This window comes from Schistocerca americana, chromosome 10 (genome assembly GCF_021461395.2).
Source record: "Schistocerca americana isolate TAMUIC-IGC-003095 chromosome 10, iqSchAmer2.1, whole genome shotgun sequence".
NCBI lineage: Eukaryota > Metazoa > Arthropoda > Insecta > Orthoptera > Acrididae > Schistocerca > Schistocerca americana.
This window is the reverse complement of record NC_060128.1, coordinates 180,242,538-180,261,634: the sequence shown is the minus strand read 5'-3', so window position 1 is coordinate 180,261,634 and position 19,097 is coordinate 180,242,538. Positions and strand designations below refer to the sequence as shown.

Sequence of the window (19,097 nt, the reverse complement as noted above, 5' to 3'; positions counted from 1 at the left end):
CAAGTCGAAAGTTATAAGGAAAAACCATTTTTTTGGTTCTGACAGTGGAATATATGTACCGGTAACATTGTTGCTAAGACTGTAGGGTATGCAACTTTAAGAGGTGGTAGTGCGGACCAAAAGGAGTAAATGTCTACTAAACAAGGACTCTAAATCACATACTTTAAGAGATATTAGCACTTGTTCATCTTTGCTACTATGAAACACATCTCTTCTACTCCAAGCTCTTTGCTTTTCATATTTTGGGAGGCGGTAGTATGGACCAAAACGAGGGGAAAAATCTAGTAAATATGATTTCTAAAGTGCATATTTTAAGAACTATAAGCACTTGTTCAGTAGAAGAGTTGTTTTTCACACTACTAAGATGAACATAGCTCTTAAAGAGCTTGCAGTAGAGGAGACCTGTTTCATAGTGTCAAAGATGAATAAGTGCTAATAATTGTTAAAGATGCATTCTAAAGCCCATGTTTAGAAGACTTTTTTACTTATATCTTTCTGAGGAACCTACCCCTAAAGTTTGTCGGTGTGTTTTTTTGGACAACCTGTATATCTCCTGATCTGAAGTTCTGCTACCTGTACCTCATTTTGTGTATTCAGTGTGATTCCATGAAGATGTTGGGAACTTTTAGTGATGGAAAAGGGTATATGTATCAACTTGAGGTAAGGAATGCTGGTCCAAAAGTAACTGACTCAGAAGTTATAAGCAAAAATCATTCTGATAGTTCAGACAGTGGAATGTATGTTCTGGTGCTGTTGTTGCCAAAGCTGTAGGGCAGGCAACTTTCAGGTGCAGTAGAACCAGACCAAAACAAGAAAAAATGTCGAGTAAACATGGGCTCTAAAATGCTATGGGCATTTACTGATCCTCCTTACTGTGAAAGATGTCCCGTCTACTGCAAGCTGTTCTATCTCCATGTTTTTTGAGGAGGTAGCATGGACCAAAATAAGAAAAAAAAAAGAAAAAGAAAAGAAATAAGAAAAAAAGAAAAGAAAAAAAAAACAAGCTCTGAAGTGCACACATTATGAGCTAAGAGCTCATAATGTAGTAGCGAAGATGAACAAGTGTTCGTAGCTTTTAATGTATGAGGTCTATTCAAAAAATTCCAGAATATTCTAATTTCACATCAATCGTGTGTTGGAGTGAAATGCAGTTGACATCCCTGCACACACCTGTATTTAATGTGTAACTGCTGGAAGTTTCATTGTTGTATGGCAGAGTCAGAGGAGTGATGTGTCTGCATTAACTTTGTGTGAGACTCAAGAAAACCTTTAGAGACACACTAAATGTTACAGGAAGCATACAGCGATGAGTCCTTAAGCCATACACAGTGTTACAAATGGTTCACACACGGCTTAAAAATGACTGGACGAGCGTTAAAGATGACGCTCGTTCAGGACGCCGTTCAACGTCTACCGATGACGGTCGTGCTGGAAATGTCAACGAAATTGCGCGTGAAAATCGAAAACCGGCTGACCGAGAGATTGCAGAAGAATGTAACATTTCAGTTGGATCATGTCATGAAATCCTCATGCTGCATCTTGGAAAGCATTGTATTGTCACCAAGTTCATCCCATGGCTCACGAGTCAAGACCCAGAAAGACCTTTGCCTCGCAATTTGTGAACAGCTTTTGGATCGTGCACATGGGAATAAGACCTTCCTTAACAGAATCGTCACTGGTGATGGAATGTGGGTCTACATTTATGGTGTTGAGACCAATGGGTCGGGGAAGGTTCTGCAAGACTTTGTCAGGTCAGGTTAAATGTCAAAGCCACGCCGATGGTTTTCCTCGACTTTGAATTCATGCCACGGGGACGAACTGTTAATCGATGGCATTATTGGGATGTATTGCGAAGGCTGCAAGAAAATGTGGCTCTTGCAACATGATAACGTACCCGAATATTCATCCCTGTTGGTGTGTGACTATTGCACAAAAAATGAAATAACTGTGCTGCCTCATCCTCCATAATCACTAGACCTTGCTCCTGTGGACTTTTTTATTTCCAAAACTGAAATCCCCTTGAAAGGATGAAGATTTTCAACAATAGACGAGGTAAAAGAAAATTTGCAGACAGCGCTTTGCACGATTCACTAAGAGGTGTACCGATATTGCCTTCAGAAGTGAAAACAGCATTGGATGCAGTGTGTCAATTGTGGATGAGAGTATATCAGAGGAGACCATGCAGAATAGGTAAAAGATAAGCATGGAAAAAATTTGTGGACAAAGTCCCGGGATTTTTTGAACAGAGCTCGTATTCATTTTAGAGCCCATGTTTACTGGACATTTATTTCTTGTTTTGGTCCATACTATCGAAGTTGCCTACCCTACAATCTTAGGAACAACAGTGCTAGTACAAGTACATGTATTCCACAGTCAGAGGTATCGGAAAATTTGCTACAGTTGCACTTTCCTTTGCTGTAATTGGAGTTAACCCTGTTCAAGAATTTCACTATTTATGTGTAGGACTTGCATGTCATCTTTTGATATAAGAGCTTATAGAGGAATTAGCATTAATCAAAATCTATCAAGAAATCAAATAAATTTATTACATTCTAAGAAAACTGAAATGTCTGTAGTCTGTTGCATAAATATCAAATTAAGTAAAATATTCTCATAGAACTTGATACACCACTCTAGCAATGTGACAAGCCATTCACTGTTAAATACAAGTGTAATCTCATATATTACATCTCATCTGTTACAACTATTTTTGCTGATACTCCAAAATTCATATTTTTTATTTTCATATCTTTATCTTGTGTTGTACTAATATCAAACAGCTTGGGACAAGAAATTTAAACTAGCAAACAGACAAAACTACCTGAAACTGGAATATTCCATGGGGAATTATATATCACTGGCACAAAATGTTGTTCAACTTTCAGAATCCATGCAGACAAACAAAACAGTCAGACAATACAGTGTTTCAGATTTTTTGTTTGGAAATGGTATAATATGAGTCAACAGTCTACAGAATTTGAACTACGGTTATGGGAAAATGGGAGTGCTTCTGCTGCGCTATGAACTTAAGTACATTTCAGGGTTCATAAATATATGTGATGAAATTGTGGAAAATGAGTGCAAGCAATCTACATAAACATCTGGAAAGAAGACATGTCAGCTGTCAGCAGACAGGTGTTTGAATAAATGACATTGTTGTTAACACGGTCTTCAGTTTGATGCAGCTCTCCACACTAATTCCATCTATGCATGCCTTTTCGCCTCCAAGTAACTACAACATACATCCACTTTCGAACGTACTTCTATGTTCATCGCTATGTCTCCCTCTACAATTTTTACCCCCCGCTCCCCACACACACGCGCGCCACACATTCACACTTCCATCTATTACCAAACTGACAATTCCTACAAGCTTCAGGTGGTGTTCTTATTAACTGATCGGTTCTTTTAGTTAAATTTTACCCAGTTCAATTCAGTACACCCTCGTCAGTTACACAAATTGCCCATCTACTCTCCAACATTCTTCTCTAGCATCACATTTCATAAACATCTATCCTCTTCTTGCCTGAACTATTCATGACTTACATTTACTTCTGTGCAAGGCTACACTTCAGACATATACCTTCAGAAAAGATTTCCTAACACTTCAATTTATTTGACATTAAGAAATCTCTCTTTTTCAGAAATTCTGCTCTTGGTATTGCCAGTCTGCATTTTATATCCTCCCTGTTTCAATCAATCATTTTCAGTTATTTTGCTGCTCAGTTGCAAAATGATTTAGGCAAAATATATTTATGCTGTGAAAAGTGGCAACTGACTCTAAATAATGAAAAGTGAGAGATCATCTGAATGAGTACAAAAAGGAATCCACTAAATTTTGGTTACATGATGAATTGTACAAATGTAAAGGGTATCGATTCAAATACATACTTAGGGATTGTAATTTCAAATAACTTAAATTGGAAGAATCGTACAGATAATGTTGTGTGTGTGTGTGTGTGTGTGTGTGTGTGTGTGGAGGGGGGGGGGGGGGGGGAGCAAACAAAAGAATTTGTCCTGTTGGTGGACCACTCAGAAGATGCAACAGGTCTATGAAAGAGTCTGGTTACATTACGCTCGTCACTGTGCAGTATGGGATCCTCAACAGATAAGATTGATAAAGGACATAGAAAAACTTCAAAGAAGGGCAGCTCGTTTTATGTTATTGTGAAACAGGGGAGTTTGTGTCTTGGTATGATACATATGTTGGGGTGGCTGTCATTAAAACAAAGGTATTTTTTGTTTGTGGGAGCATGCAGGAATGAATGTGGTGGGGAGACAGTAGGGCTGCTAGCTGAGTTAGGGGGTTGGAAGGGGAGGGGGAGGGGGAGGCAAGAGGAGTGGAGAAGGAGGAAGTAGGGTCCTTTTCCTCTCCTGTACTGCTCTGCTCTCCCCTCCCCCCCCTTTCCCATCCCATCATTCACCCCCCCCCCCCCCCCACCCCCCACCCCCCCGAGCTCAAACTTCCCAACTGCACCTAGCAGTTCTACCCTGTCCCCAACACATTCATTCCTGCATGCCCCCACAAGCAGCTCTACATCTTCCCTCACCCTTATCCTGCTATCCCTCCCCCCAACCTGCCCCAACCATCTCCTAACCCCCACCACCCACAGATTGCTTTTCCCCATCAGGCTCACTTGATGTGTGCAGCCCAGTCTCGGCAGTCAGAGGCAGTAATTGTGTGCAAATGTATAGCAGTCTTTTTGTTGTGCTTCTCTGCAACTCAGTCTCTTCAATGTACTGAGTAAAAAACTCTCTTTTCATAATGTTGTCATTATTCGATCCTGAATTTTCTGTTACAACAATGAAAACAGTCAATTTTTGACATAATAATTTAATTGGATAGATAAAAAATCTAGTCACCGAGTGGTGGAGGAACACACACAGAAAAGAGAGTTGTAATTAGGCAAGCTTTCAGAACCAGTGGCTCCTTCCTCAGGCAGAAGCGTTAAAGGGGAAGAAAGAGGGGTGAAGAAAAAGGACTGGAGAGGTATAGGAGAAGGGGTAGATTTCGGGAAGTCACCCAGAACTGTGGTCAGGGGAACTTACCACATGGGATGAGAAGGAAAGACTGATTGTTGGGGAGTGCGTTGGACAAGACTTGAAAACCTGAGAGCTTAAAGGTGGAAGACAGGGTAATATGCAAGACGGAGATTACTGATTAAACTTCATGCATGAAGTAAGAGTGAGAAGCTAAGCGCATTGTACATAACAGACGTGGGAGGGGGTGGTGAAAAATAGACGGGTAAGACTATGGCAGTTGTAGAAAACTAAAATGGAATGAAGGAAAGAGTAGATGCTGTGAAGAAATGCTGAGACAGAAGAAATTAACATAAATTAAGGCTAAGTGTATGGTGAGAACCAAAGACATGTAGTGCTAGTTCCCACCTGTGGAGTTCTGAGAAACTGGTGTCTGGGGGAAGACTCCAGATGGCGCGTGAGGTGAAACAGGCACCGAGGTCATGACTGTCATGCTGTAGAGGGTGCTCTGCAATGGGATATTGTGTGCTGCCCTCTGCCTACACCCATTCATCCTAATTGATGATTTGCTGGTAGTTGTGCAAATTTAAAGGCCAAACAGTGTTTACATAATAGCTGGTATATGATGTGTGTCATTTCACAAGTGGCTCTCCCTTCAATAGTATATGTTTTGCCAGTTACAGGGCTGCTGTAGGTGCTGGCTGTAGGGTACATAGGGCAGGTCTTGCAGTGGAGACGGTCACAGGGTAGGTGCCATATGGTAAGGAGTTGGGTGCAGAAGGAGCATAGGGCCTGACAAGAATATTGCAGAGATTGGGAGGACACAGAAAGCTAATCTAGGTGTGGTGGGCAAGATTTCAGACAGAATAGGTCTCATTTCAGGGCATGATTTTAGGAAGTCATGGACCTGTCAAAGTAGCTGATTAATACATTCCATATCAGGATAGTACTGAGTCACCAGTACTGAAGTTGTTTTCTGGAGGGATCATCAGTACCAGGATTGGATGTGATGACCCAGAAAATCTGCTTTTGAACTAGGCTGGTGGGGTAATTACATGCAGTGAAGGCTGTGGTGAGAATGGTGGTGTATGGCTGTAAAAAGTCAGCATCTGAACAAATATGTTTTCCGCAAACACCACGGATGTACGGGAGGGAATATTTGACACGGAAAGGATGGAAACTGTCACAATGTAAGTCCTGTTGTTTGCTGGTTGGTTTAATGTGAGCGGAAGTGTATAGCTGGCCTTCGGTGAGGATGAGATCAACTTCAAGGAAAGTGCATGGGATTCGGAATAGGACCATGTGAAATTTAACTAGGAGAAGGTATTCAGAGATTCCAGGAATTTTAACAGGTCAGTGTCACCGTGAGTCGATATATAAAATATGTAATCACTGTATCTAAACCGAACCAGGGGCTGTAGCCTTACGAATCGCGGGACAGCCCCCTCCGAGCTGTCCTGGTCCAAATGGTTGTACCCCTGATCTACTTGTAAATCTGCCCTCAAATGTAAAGTAGTTTAAGAATAAAGTTGATTAAGATGAGTAGGAAGGATGTCATAGGTTTGGAATCAGGTGGGCACTGACTGAGGAAATTTTCAGCAGCAGACAGACCATGTACATGGGGTATGTTGGTATGGTGACAAGCAAGGTGTGCGGTGGGAGTGGGACGGGCACAGATTTCAGACAATCTTGAAATGGTCATTATCTTCCATAAAGGAGGGGCGTCTTTGTACTATGGATTGCAGGTGCTGATCAACTAAGGCAGATATACATTCGGTGGGTGCTTTGAAACCAGCAGCCATAGGATGGCCAGGAAGATTGGGTTTGTGGATCTTAGGAAGAAGGCCAAAGATGGGGGTGTGTGGTTTAGGTGGGATGAAAAGTTCTATGGATTGAGGTATTAGTCCTTGTTAAGGGCCTGAGGTTTTACAGAGGGGACTGCACGCCAGTATGAATCATAAGGATGGGATCTTGATGGCAGATGCTGTATGTAGAGGTGTCCTCTATACCAACATCCCCCACGTACATGGTCTGCCTGCTGCTGAACATTTCCTCAGTCAGCATCCACCTGCCTCCAAACTTATGACATCCTTCCTATTCACCTCAATCAACTTCATGCTTACCAACAACTAATTCACCTTTGAGGGCAGACATACAAGCAGACCAGGGGTATGGCCATGGGTACCAGGATGGCTCCTCTTTATGCCAACCTCTTCATGAGCCGCTTGTAGGGCGCTTTCCTGGGATCTGTAAGTCCTCATCCCCTGGTTTGGTTTAGATACATTGATTACATCTTTACCACACGGACTCATGGTGAGACCAACCTGTTAAAATTTCTGGAAACTCTGAATACCTTCACCCAGTTAAATTTCACATGGTCCTACTCCAAATCCCATGTGACTTTCCTCGATGTTTATCTCATCCTCACTAACGGCCAGCTACACACTTCCGCCCACATTAAACCGACCGACAAACGACAGTACTTACATTTTGACAGTTGCCATCCTTCAAATGTCACAAGTTGCCTCACTTACAGCCTCGGTATTTGAGGCAAGTGTATTTGTTCAGATACAGACTCTTTACGGCAATACACCACCATTCTCACATCAGCCTTCACGGCATGTAATTACCCCACCAGCCTAGTTCAATAACAGATTTCCTGGGCCATCACTTCGAATCCTGGTACTGTTGAATCCTCCAAAAAACAACTTTGGATTGCACCACTGGTGACTCAGCACTATCTTAATTTGGAATGTATTAATCAGCTACTTTGACAGGGCCATGACTTCCTAAAATCACACCCTGAAATGAGAGCCGTTCTGTCTGAAATATTGCACACCACACCTAGAATAGCTTCTCTGCAATATTCTTGTCAGACCGTATACACCTTCTGCACCCATCTGCCTACCCTATGTCTCCTACCTCTGTGACTTGCCCTATGCACCCTCCTACCACCATCTATAGCAGCCCTGTAACTGGCAAAACATATACTATCAAAGGGAGAGGCACCTGTGAAAGGACACATGTCATATACCAGCTGTTATGTAAACACTGTACGGTCAACTACCACCAAATTATCAATTAGGACAAGTGGGCATAGGCAGAGGGTGTATACTGGCAACATGCAATGTTCTTTTGCACAGCATGCTCTACAATATGACAATCGTGACCTCGGTGCCTGTTTCACGACAAGCGTCATCTGGACCCACCTGCCTTAATTTATATTAATTTCTTCCATCTCAGCATTTCTTTACAGTATCTGCTCTTTTCTTTAGTTTTCTAAATCTTTCTTTGTCTCACCCATCTATTTTTCACCACACCCCTCCCTTGTTTGTTACATACAATACACTTAGCTTTTTGCTCTTGTTAACTCATGCATGATGTTTGTGCAGTAATCTCTGTCTTCCACCTTTAAACTCTCAGGTTTTCAAATCTCACCCAATGCAATCCCTAACAATCAGTCTCTCCTTCTCATCTCATGCAGTACATCTCCCCTGACCGGCAGTTCTGGCTGACTGTCCCGAAGTCTGCCCCTTTTCCTAAACCTCTCAAGTTCTTTTCCTTCAACCCTCTTCCTCCCCCTTTAACCCATCTGCCTGAAGAAAGAGCCACTGGCTCTGAAAGCTTGCCTAATTACAACCCTCTTTTATGTGTGTGCTCTGCTGCTACCAGAATTTTCCATTATTCAATTTAGTGAAGTTCATAAAGGCGTCTATGATAGATCTGAATTTGTGTTGATAAGGCATCCGAAGAGTTACTGATAGTTAACACTGAGGCTGCAGATAGAACATAAGAGGTTTGTATCTAACTTTAATATAATGGGATGGATAAAAAATCTACTCATCAAGCAGCAGCAGGGGAGGACACACATAAAGGTACTGAAATTTGCAAGCTTTCAGAGCCAGTGACTCCTTCTTCTGGCAGAAAGGATGAGGGGGAAGGAAGAGGGATGAAGGAAAAAGACTGGTTATGTTTAAGAAATGAGGACTTTACACATGTGTTCTCCTGTCACTGCCGGTAGATTTTTTATCTTAGCCGATTACATTATATTTTCAAAAATTTATTTCTATCAAATTCTGTGTTCCAACATCTGAGAATGATGCCACCAAACCCATCATTTACTCCTCACTGGTGTAAACTTGTTACATATGAGCATCTTTATTTGCAGCTTCTTCTCTGGTTGACAGTAGATTCACAAACAGTGTGTGAGCACACACACAGTAACATTTGCTATGCCATCCCAGTGCTTAGACATTTTCAACAACCCTTCCTACCCGTCTAAAAACCCAAATTGACCACCTAATTCTTGATGACACGCATCCATATCAAGCACTATTTCCTCATTCATTAAGAAATGTGAAAATCCAACTGTCCACTTGCACAGATGGTTATCACTGAGCTGTGCCAAAACACAAACTCTATGACATAGTATTTAAATATGCATGTTCCCCATAATGCAGCTGCTTCATGTTTCATACTAATGCGTCCTCATCTTCAAACTATCACTCTAGCAGACCAAACTGATCTCACAATATTCTTTTATTGAACCTCCATTGGAAATGCATTTTCTGCTTGCCTCTTCTCTTTGCCTGTAAATCTGTTTTCACTCTCCTCTTCTCATGTTACTTTACTATATTTCCTTGTTACTTACTATTTTTTGGCACATGTTCTTTCTTACTACATGTTTCTCTAATGACCCATAACAGTTCTCAAGGAGCTAGACAGGCTCTACTGTCCAACACTCGACACTCCACATTCGAAGGGATTGATACTCTTTCTTCACAATTACATTACAGGTGCTGCTTGATAATAGTAATTACCTTATTTTTCTTATATCTGAAGGTTAAATAAATAACGTTAAATAGCTATAAACAAATAGTTTTGAGGATACAAATTTTTACAAGAGATCATTGGTGCATAATTTTAAAGGAAATATATACATTGAGATGAGTGCATATTGGAATAGCAAGAGGGGAGGGTCTGTGCTTAGCTTGTCTCTAGAAGCTGGTTTAGTTGGAGCAAATGTAAAAACTTTATTTTATTTTTTACGCGGTGCTGGGGTACAAGAAGGTAGCAACTCCCCAACCTACTGTAGAAAACTTACGTACGGCGAATAAAGTTTGCCCGCCATCTCTGTGGGAAGAGAGATGAAATACAGAACATATTATCATAGTTTTCAGATAATCATGATTATAAAATATTTGAAGTCATAGAGGGCTGCTGTTGAAGGAGGAAACAAGCTCTGTGTATCACAAGAGAAGTACTTTGGTAAATGAAGCAGTTATCAAATAACATGAAAATTTATTATTTTCATATAGCAATTTAGAATTTTCACAATATCAAGTCTGAGTTATAATAATTAAACAGAGCTACATGAAACTGATGAACATGAAAATAAATTTGAATAAAACATATTTCATTCTTCAGAAAGTGCATTCTCATTTGTGTGGTGTCCTCTTCAACTTGTTGGAAAACTGATAATGTTTCCATAGCTGATGAGGTTTTATTACTGATATTAATATTTATAAATCTGGATTAAGTTTAAAGTGATTATTAAATGAAGCTTTCACATAAGAAACACAAAACCACGAAGAAAGCTTAACCATTACAATCCAAATTGCACAAACCATGAGGAGAATGACTCCAACTCCAATGAAGAGCACAGCATACCAGTACTGCATGACCCATTTCTTGAACGAGGCAATGCTCTCGTCTGAAAGGAGCAGTTTGCGAAGTGTCGCTAGAGGTCCTGACGGGTCGACCTGGAAATTTGTGAGTTTTGTTTTACATAGTTGTTAAAAACAATTATCTTTATGAAAGGGGAAGTTACAGAAATTAACCTTTCACTATTGCATCTGCAATACTGCTCATAACTTTGTTGAGTGTGTGAAGGGGCTACACTCTAGAACAGCCCTACCGTAAAAACATCTTTTAATTAATTTCAGTTTGGAATTACTGTATGTAGTTTATATCAAATAAATAGATCTCAAATTTGAAGCTCCTAATTTTATCACAATATAATTATGATAAAATAAAAGGTAAAATGGCATGAGATGGTTACAAGATAAGAATTGTTCCTAAAGCAGAGAGATCAATCAGAAATACACTGCAAAGAGAAGTACAACTAAATATAAATTTCTGGTTTTGCAACATGTGGCATACAGGTGAAGGTGCAAGACGGGGTCTCACCTCGCGACATTTCTGGAAGACGTCACAGTAACCGTTGTAATCGTTGCACGGTGTTCCCGGTTTTGCATACATGTCAGGTACATCGTACGGGTACTGGTTCCATTCAAATGACGACCTGTAAGGAAGTAATTGGGATGCACGTGTAGAAATGAACAAAACACATTTCTGACCACTGAGCATATTATTCAATAAGAAAAATATATATTTTCCTGCTGTTATACTTAGAACTTAATCTGAATATCAATTTTTCTAATCTATTTGCTCCTTCTCTGTCAGAAATACTAAATAAGAAAAGAGAAGACCAAATAAAAATTGTGAAGGATAAGTTCGAGAAAGTCATTAGTGGCTGAGAAGGGCCCAAAAGAGGAATAACTGAGAGAGTTGTCGGATGTTACCTAGTACTTGTTCCCACTGCTTTTGTTCCCCTGATGTCACCTCGAAAGCTGAAGCTTGCCACTGAAAAGTTCCTTTAAAGTGTTATGGTCACATTGTTTAACAGTTTCTCATATTGAGTGGAATATAGAATATACACAGAAGATTTGGAACTGAAAGAATACAAGGAAAGTCAGACTTCATGAGAAAGAAATTGCTTCTCCAATAATGATACACAAAACCACATAGTAAGGGCAAGGGAGGAAGATTACGGCAGGATGGCAAGGGGATGTGGCTGTGCAATTTTCAGAGTGGCTGCCCCAGTCTTTTACCTCAAACCAATTCAGGGAAACCATGCAAAACCTAAATTTGGATGGCCAGGGATCTGAACCGCTGTTATTCCAAACATGAGTCCGGTGTCTTACCACTGCAATGGTCAGCTCGTTAACTGAGCATAAAATGTCACCTGAAATCGATTTAACCCTTCACCTCTTTACAGGATGATTCTTTTGCTGGTTCATTCGTCAAATGTGCCTAATATTCAGCAGGTACTTATGCCTGATATTGTGAAAGACTGTTCAGCTGTTGTAGCTATTAACAGTTGAAATCACAGGTGCAGAAAATGTCAGGAAGAAAAATCATAGAGGGAGATCAAGAGATGAATACACTAAGCAGATTCAGAAGGATGTTGGTTGCAGTAGGTACTGGGCGATGAAGAAGCTTGCACAGGATAGAGTAGCATGGAGAGCTGCATCAAACCGGTCTCTGGACTGAAGACCGGAACAACAACAACAACAACAATTCATACAGATTATTATGATGTTTTAGTGTCAGGAACACATCCCTACATTTATGGAGACCAATTTATAAACACCACACATCTTCAGACTGATTCTACCGGTAATGTAGAATTTGTAAGGCTGTTGTATAATATTCAACTGTTAGCTCCTTACTGTGCTACAGGTAATTCCCTTGGTAATTTGTGATGAGAGGTGGAGCTACTTACAGACAGGGCTGGTTCTCACCCGGCTGCTTGCAGCACAACTCACAAGCCTTCGTCTTCTTGTCGTTGGGCCCAGGTGTGCACTGGCACGACTCCAGTCCGTAGGCGAGGCATATGGAGCCCGTGCATTCCTGTGCGGCAGAATGGTGGTGGTTAGGGAGAACACTGTCTTCTTTATGCTTCAAATTTATCCAGTTACTTCACACAAAAAACATTTTGCATCACCTTCATATCTGTGAACTAAAATTCAAGCGGAGGAGGAGTAAAAGAATAAGCTCTATAAAACAAAAAACAACAACAACAAAATGTACAAAAAACACAGAAATAAAGGCACTTTGTCTGAAAGTGTGCATCTGTGAAATCAGAATCTGCCACTGGGCAACACTAAATACTGTGATTCTCCACACTGTGTATTGTAAGGTGCTCAGACCTTGTTCATCGTGCTGTCCACGAGGTGCGTGAGGTGTCACTGCTCAGGCCTGTCCCATTCTCTGATGGCGGCCTTGAGAAGGGTTCCTGTGACGACATACTGTAAGCTGAGATGTACCTCCCGTATTAGGAAAAACAGTTAAAAATACCTGATACTTGTTCTGCATGTTAGTTGGTGACACACTGTTCAACTGTACTATGTGATACCTGCAGCTATGCCAATACTCAGTACTTAGTTATTATGTTTACCTGACTTATGTATTCATGTTTCTCACTTTCAGATGTGTTAAATGGTGTTTAAGATCAATTAAAATAATTTAATGACATGTAGACTGCAAAGATCACCATCTCATTTCATCCACTAAACTACAAAAATTCATTATGAATATTATGATAGATTTCTACTCACAGCATAGAGAAGGTGTTCAGAAGCCGACAGGCATCTTTAATAACACACAAGGCATATAAGCAGGAAGTTTTATCTAAACTACACAGTAGCCACTTGTCTGTCTGTCTGTGTGTGTGTGTGTGTGTGTGTGTGTGTGTGTGTGTGTGTGTGTGGTGTGTGTGTGTTTGTTTGTTTCTCCTCTCCCCATCTGATGAAGGATTTTGTCCAAACACTACAAATCTAACAGTCTATTATTAAAAGTGTCTGTCTGCTGTCCAGCACCTCCACTACTGGTGGTGGACAAAAATATGGAAACACATTATTGTATCTAATACAGTATAGGAAAACTATTGGCAATCAAAGAAGCATCCACTCATCTCAAAATGGATAAAACACGTTTTGTATGGTTTTCAAGAGAATCTTATACCATTTCTCTTGCTAACTAGTGGCAACTGCAGGTAACGGTGATGGAGGTAGAGTGTAGACCAGGAAGGTTAAATAATATCTACATCTACATGGTTACTCTGCAATTCACACATAAGTGCCTGGCAGAGGGTTCATCAAACCATTTTCATACTACTTCTCTACCATTCCACTCTCGAATGGCACTTGGGAAAAAGGAACACCTAAATCTTTCTGTTCGAGATCTGATTTCTCGTATTTTATTATGATGATCATTCTCCCTACCTAGGTGGGTGTCAACAAAATATTTTAGCATTCAGAAGAGAAAGTTGGTGATTGAAATTTCGTAAATAGATCTCACCACAAAGAAAACCGCCTTTGTTTCAGTGACTGCCTTCCTAACTCGCATATCATATCAGTGATACTCTCACCCCTATTGCGCGATAACATGAAACAGGCTGCCCTTCTATGCACTTTTTCAATGTCCTCCGTCAATCCTACCTGGTAAGGACCCCACACTGTGCAGCAATATTCCAGCAGAGGACAGACAAGTGTAATGTAGGCTGTCTCTTTATTGGGTTTGTCGCATCTTCTAAGTGTTCTGCCAACGAAGCGCAGTCTTTGTTTTGCCTTCCCCACAATATTATCTATGTGGTCTTTCCAATTTAAGTTGCTTGTAATTGTAATTCCTAGGCATTTAGTCAAATTGACAGGCCTTAGATTTGTGTGATTTATCGTATACCCAAAATTTATCGGATTTCTTTTAGTACCCATGTGGATGACCTCACACTTTTCTTTGTTTGGTGCCAACTGCCACTTTTCGCACCATACAGAAATTCTGTCTAGATCATTTTGTAATTGGAACTGATCATCTGATGACTTTATTAGATGGTAAATTACAGCATCATCTGCAAACAATCTAAGGGGGCTCCTCAGATTATCATCAAGATGATTTATGTAAATCAGGAACAGCAGAGGGCCTATGACACTACCTTGCGGAACACCAGGTATCATTTCTGTTCTACTCGATTATTTACCATCTATCACTACGAACTGTGACCTCTCTGAGAGGAAATCGCGAATCCAGTCACACAACTGAGACGATACTCCATATGCACGCAATTTGATTAATAGTCGCTTGTGAGGAACGGTATTAAAAGCCTTCTGGAAATCTAGGAATATGGAATCGATCTGAGATCCCTTGTCAACAGCACTCATTACTTCATGGGAATAAAGAGCTGTGTTGCACAAGAACGATATTTTCTGAATCTGTGTTGGTTACGTATCAATAAGTCATTTTCTTCAAGGTGATTCATAATGTTGGAGTGCAGTATATGCTCCAAAATCCTACTGCAAATTGAGGTCTATGATATGGGTCTGCAATTCAATGGGTTACTCCTTTTTCCTTTCTTGAATATTGGTGTGACCTGTGCTACTTTCCAGTCTTTACGAACAGACCTTTCGTCAAGTGAGCAGTTGTATATGATTGCTAAGAAAGGCTCTGTTGTGTCTGCATACTCTGAAAGGAACCTGATTGGTATACCATCTGGACTGGAAGACTTGCCTTTCTTAAATGATTTGAGTTGTTTCGCAGCACCTAAGATATCTTCTTTTATGTCACTCATGCTAACAGCTGTTCTGGTTTTGAATTCTGGAATATTTACTTCATCTTCTTTCATGAAGGAATTACAGAAAACTGTATATTTTATTGTTAACATTTGACCATTGTGGCCAGATAAACCATTGTCTGCTGGGTATACAGCTAAATCATTGGATGTTGTTGGGTCTAAAAATAAATTGTCAGTAGCTGTTTCACATTGTACTTCAACCCACGTAGGAAATTTTAATGTGGAAAATAATCCAAAGTTGGACATCGACAACTCTTGGTGCCCTCACTCAGTACTGTCTGACAGGAAAACAATTTTAATGTCTCCACATATAGTGATTCTCCAGTTAAGTCTGCAAAATGTCATTAAAACTGTTTGCAGTTGCTTTTTGAAGCTTCAGATATTTCCTGCCTGTGACCTGTAAATTGTCAGTACTACAAGCTTGTGTGTTTCTCAATCCACTATTGTGGTATAATAAAGCTGTTCATCATATCCCTTAACTTGAAGGGTGAGGGACTTAACTCCATTTTGTGTGTGTATAGCCACTCACTCTTTTACAGTAGCATGAAATTAGCTGGTATCCATCAAGATGAAACTGTTGAATTTTGCTGATTACCACAGAGCAAGAAGTCTGCTGAAATTTCATCTACCCATTTCATTCTCCTGAATGGATATGAGAAGTTCATCTTTTTTTATTTATAAGGCTTCTGATAATTTGATGGCTTTTCTTTAATATCCTTAACTTCAGCAGCTCTATAATTTTGATGAATTTTCCCAGAAAACCCTAGTGAACACATTGGAGATCACTGTGATAGGCTGGATAGTGCTTTGATCAGATTGGGTGCCTCTGGCAGTCAGCCGTGCAAGGTGACTTACCAGAAGTATTCATATGTAAACCGTGCTGTGTACAATGTACATCACCAGATGTTCCCAGAATGAAATTTTCATTCTGCAGCACAATGTGTCCCTATGTAAAACTTCCTGGCAGAACAAAATCATGTATGAGACTGAGAATCAAGCTTGGGACCTTTGCCTTGCATAAGCAAGTGTCTACCGACAGAGCTACCCAAGCATGACTCACGAGCCGTCCTCACAGCTTTAATTTTGAGTGGTGATGTATCTGCCATACCTGTACCCATACATCCCTCTCCCACAAGTGATTTTCCTATCTCTTCATTAACATCTTCCACAGGGTGTTTCATTCAGGCCATATCATACTGCTCAAAGAGGAACATAATCTTTACATTAGTGAAAGCAGCATTCTCAGCAGTATGCCTAATGACATTCTGGATAGTATATTGAGGTTATGGTCCACAATGTTACCAGTACCCCTCCTATTATTACGTGATCTTCCCTTCTAAGATGCTTCCTCAAAGAGTCTAAATCACTGGTAACATCACTGGGTCTGTGGGCAGACTTGATTTCGTAAGTCATTGGGGGAGAGGGAGGAACATTTTACCCAGATAAGTGTTAAATCCTTAGCCTGAGACACTACAGTGAAACTGGTTGCACCAAGATATTAAATGGAATTGTGTGATATACAATACTATATAAAGACAAGCAGTTGTATAACATCGTTACCAAGAGCCTAAAAATTTTCTTGAGTAATTTACATCAAACTTTTTCACAGTACTCTAATAAATGTCCGTATACACATAGACTACACATTTTTTAAAATATATATGGTATACAAGCACTTTTTCCAGTCCTCGAAGCACTTCTGAATGTCACATTTTGTTATGGTGTTCAGCTCTTTCAGCCATTCTGTTTTTAGCTCACCAATCATGGCAAAATGACATCCTTTCACAATTTTCTTCATCCTGAGGAATAGAAAGAAGTTGCAGCAGGCCATATCTAGTGAATATGATGGCTGAGGTAACATAATGTTTTTTTATTTTTTTATTTTTTTGGCAAAAACTCACAAGCGAGGATTGAGTTGCAAGCAGGGGCATTATCATGATGCAATTTCCTCGAGTAGTTTTGCCACAGTTCTGGTTATTTTCTTCGTATCACTTCATGCAAATAGTATATTACTTCTAGGTAGTATTCTTTATTGGCCATATGACCATATGGCAGGAACTCATGATGCACTATCTCATTCTAACTGAAGAAAACAGTGAAAAAAACCTTTACATATTATCGAACCCTTTGAGAATCCCCCCCCCCCCCCCTCACCCCTTCTCTTCAGGCAGTTTCCATTGGGATGACTAGCCCCCAGTTTCGATGTCACACCCATATACCTATGTTTTATCACCTGTTATAACCTTCTTTAGAAGTTCTGGATCATTGTCGACTTCCGACTTCATGCAGCAATTCCTGATGTCTAGGTGATGACATTTCCAGTCAAAATTCAACAGTTCTGAAGCGAACCTTGCTGCTACACATTTGTTCCCAAAATATTTGAAAAAATTGGTTGGAAGAGCCAAAGGATATACTAACATCAGCAGCAACCTCTCTGACGGTGATTCAGTCATTTTCCAGAACCATTTTCTTTACTTCTTTTGCACTGTTGTCAGTAACTGATGTGCTAGGGAGTCCAACATGGTCGTCACCTTCAATGTCTTCTCGGCCCTCTTTGAAATGTTTGTTACTCGTAAGCTCTTGTCATACTCATAGTGGACACGTCACAAGCCATAGTGAACATTCCAAATGCTCTGCTGCATTTTACTCCATTTTTCAAGGAAGATTTAATGCAGATCGTTTGATCCATCTTTTTCAGAAGCAAAAATTTGCACATCACTCGAAAACATATATAACCTTTTCAATTGTCAACAATAAACTACATATTCAAAACACCTCAAAATGTAAAAATACATCAGGAATACATGAACCAGCAAGATAAAAAGAAAAAGAAATGAAAATTTGATGTACAAAGTCTGCCAATTAAAAATTTCCTGTTACTTATTGATCACACCACCTATATACAGGGTGAGTCACTAACTATTGCCACCTAGAATAACTCAGAAAGTATGATAGTAGCTGAAAAGTTTGCTGGACAAATGTAGCATGGGACAATGGGGGCCATAATATGACGTTGGTTTTTTGTTGCTAGGTGGGGTTGTGTCAGAGATATGAAGATCAACTTTGTTTTCTTAAATGGACTGCTGTAGTTTGGTACCTAATATCTAAGAGCGGCTATTGAGATGAATCCAATGATGTGTAACAGTAAGATCTTTGAAGGTCAACGAAGGTCAAAAAGGTGGCACGAACATCCATCTACAGAAGGTGTTCAAAGTGATGACCATTGGTATCAATGCAGTGCTGAAATCTTCTTATCATGAATGGAGTGGTATTCCTTATCACATGGGCACTTATCAAAGCACATGCTCTGACAATTCTCTCTCGCATATCTTCAGGTGTAGTCATAACATCCTTATAAACAATGTCTTTAACGAATCCCGACAAGAAAAAATCCAGAGGCCTCAAGTCTGGTGAATGAACTGGCCATGACAAATTTCCTTCGCGTCCAATCCAACGATTTAGGAATTGTCTCTGAACAACTGTATCTTAAATGCATCGGAAACATATCTGGCAAAGTTACTAACAAGGAAATGGAAATTTGTACTCTTGCCACTGTGGTACGAGACCCTTGTGTTAGTTCATGTCAAATCACAAGGTAATCTGGCATGAGCCAGAATAGTGTTGTTCGTGTTCTGCGCCACCAGAAATATCATCCTTACCATATCGGTCTCCACAAAGAATTAAATGGTACGGATTGTATGCATTG

General features: G+C 40.2%; 1 protein-coding gene across 1 annotated transcript in view; it reads right to left on the bottom strand.

The window, feature by feature from the left end:
• LOC124552366 overlaps window positions 1-19,097 on the bottom strand; it is a 117,385-nt gene that overhangs the window by 15,839 nt on the left and 82,449 nt on the right. Inside the window, exons 12-14 of the mRNA XM_047126631.1 lie at window positions 12,548-12,675; window positions 11,170-11,284; window positions 10,608-10,742 (exon numbers count right to left, since the gene is read on the bottom strand). Of these exons, the coding sequence (XP_046982587.1) occupies window positions 10,608-10,742; window positions 11,170-11,284; window positions 12,548-12,675 (378 nt within the window). The remainder of the gene's footprint in view (window positions 1-10,607; window positions 10,743-11,169; window positions 11,285-12,547; window positions 12,676-19,097) is intronic.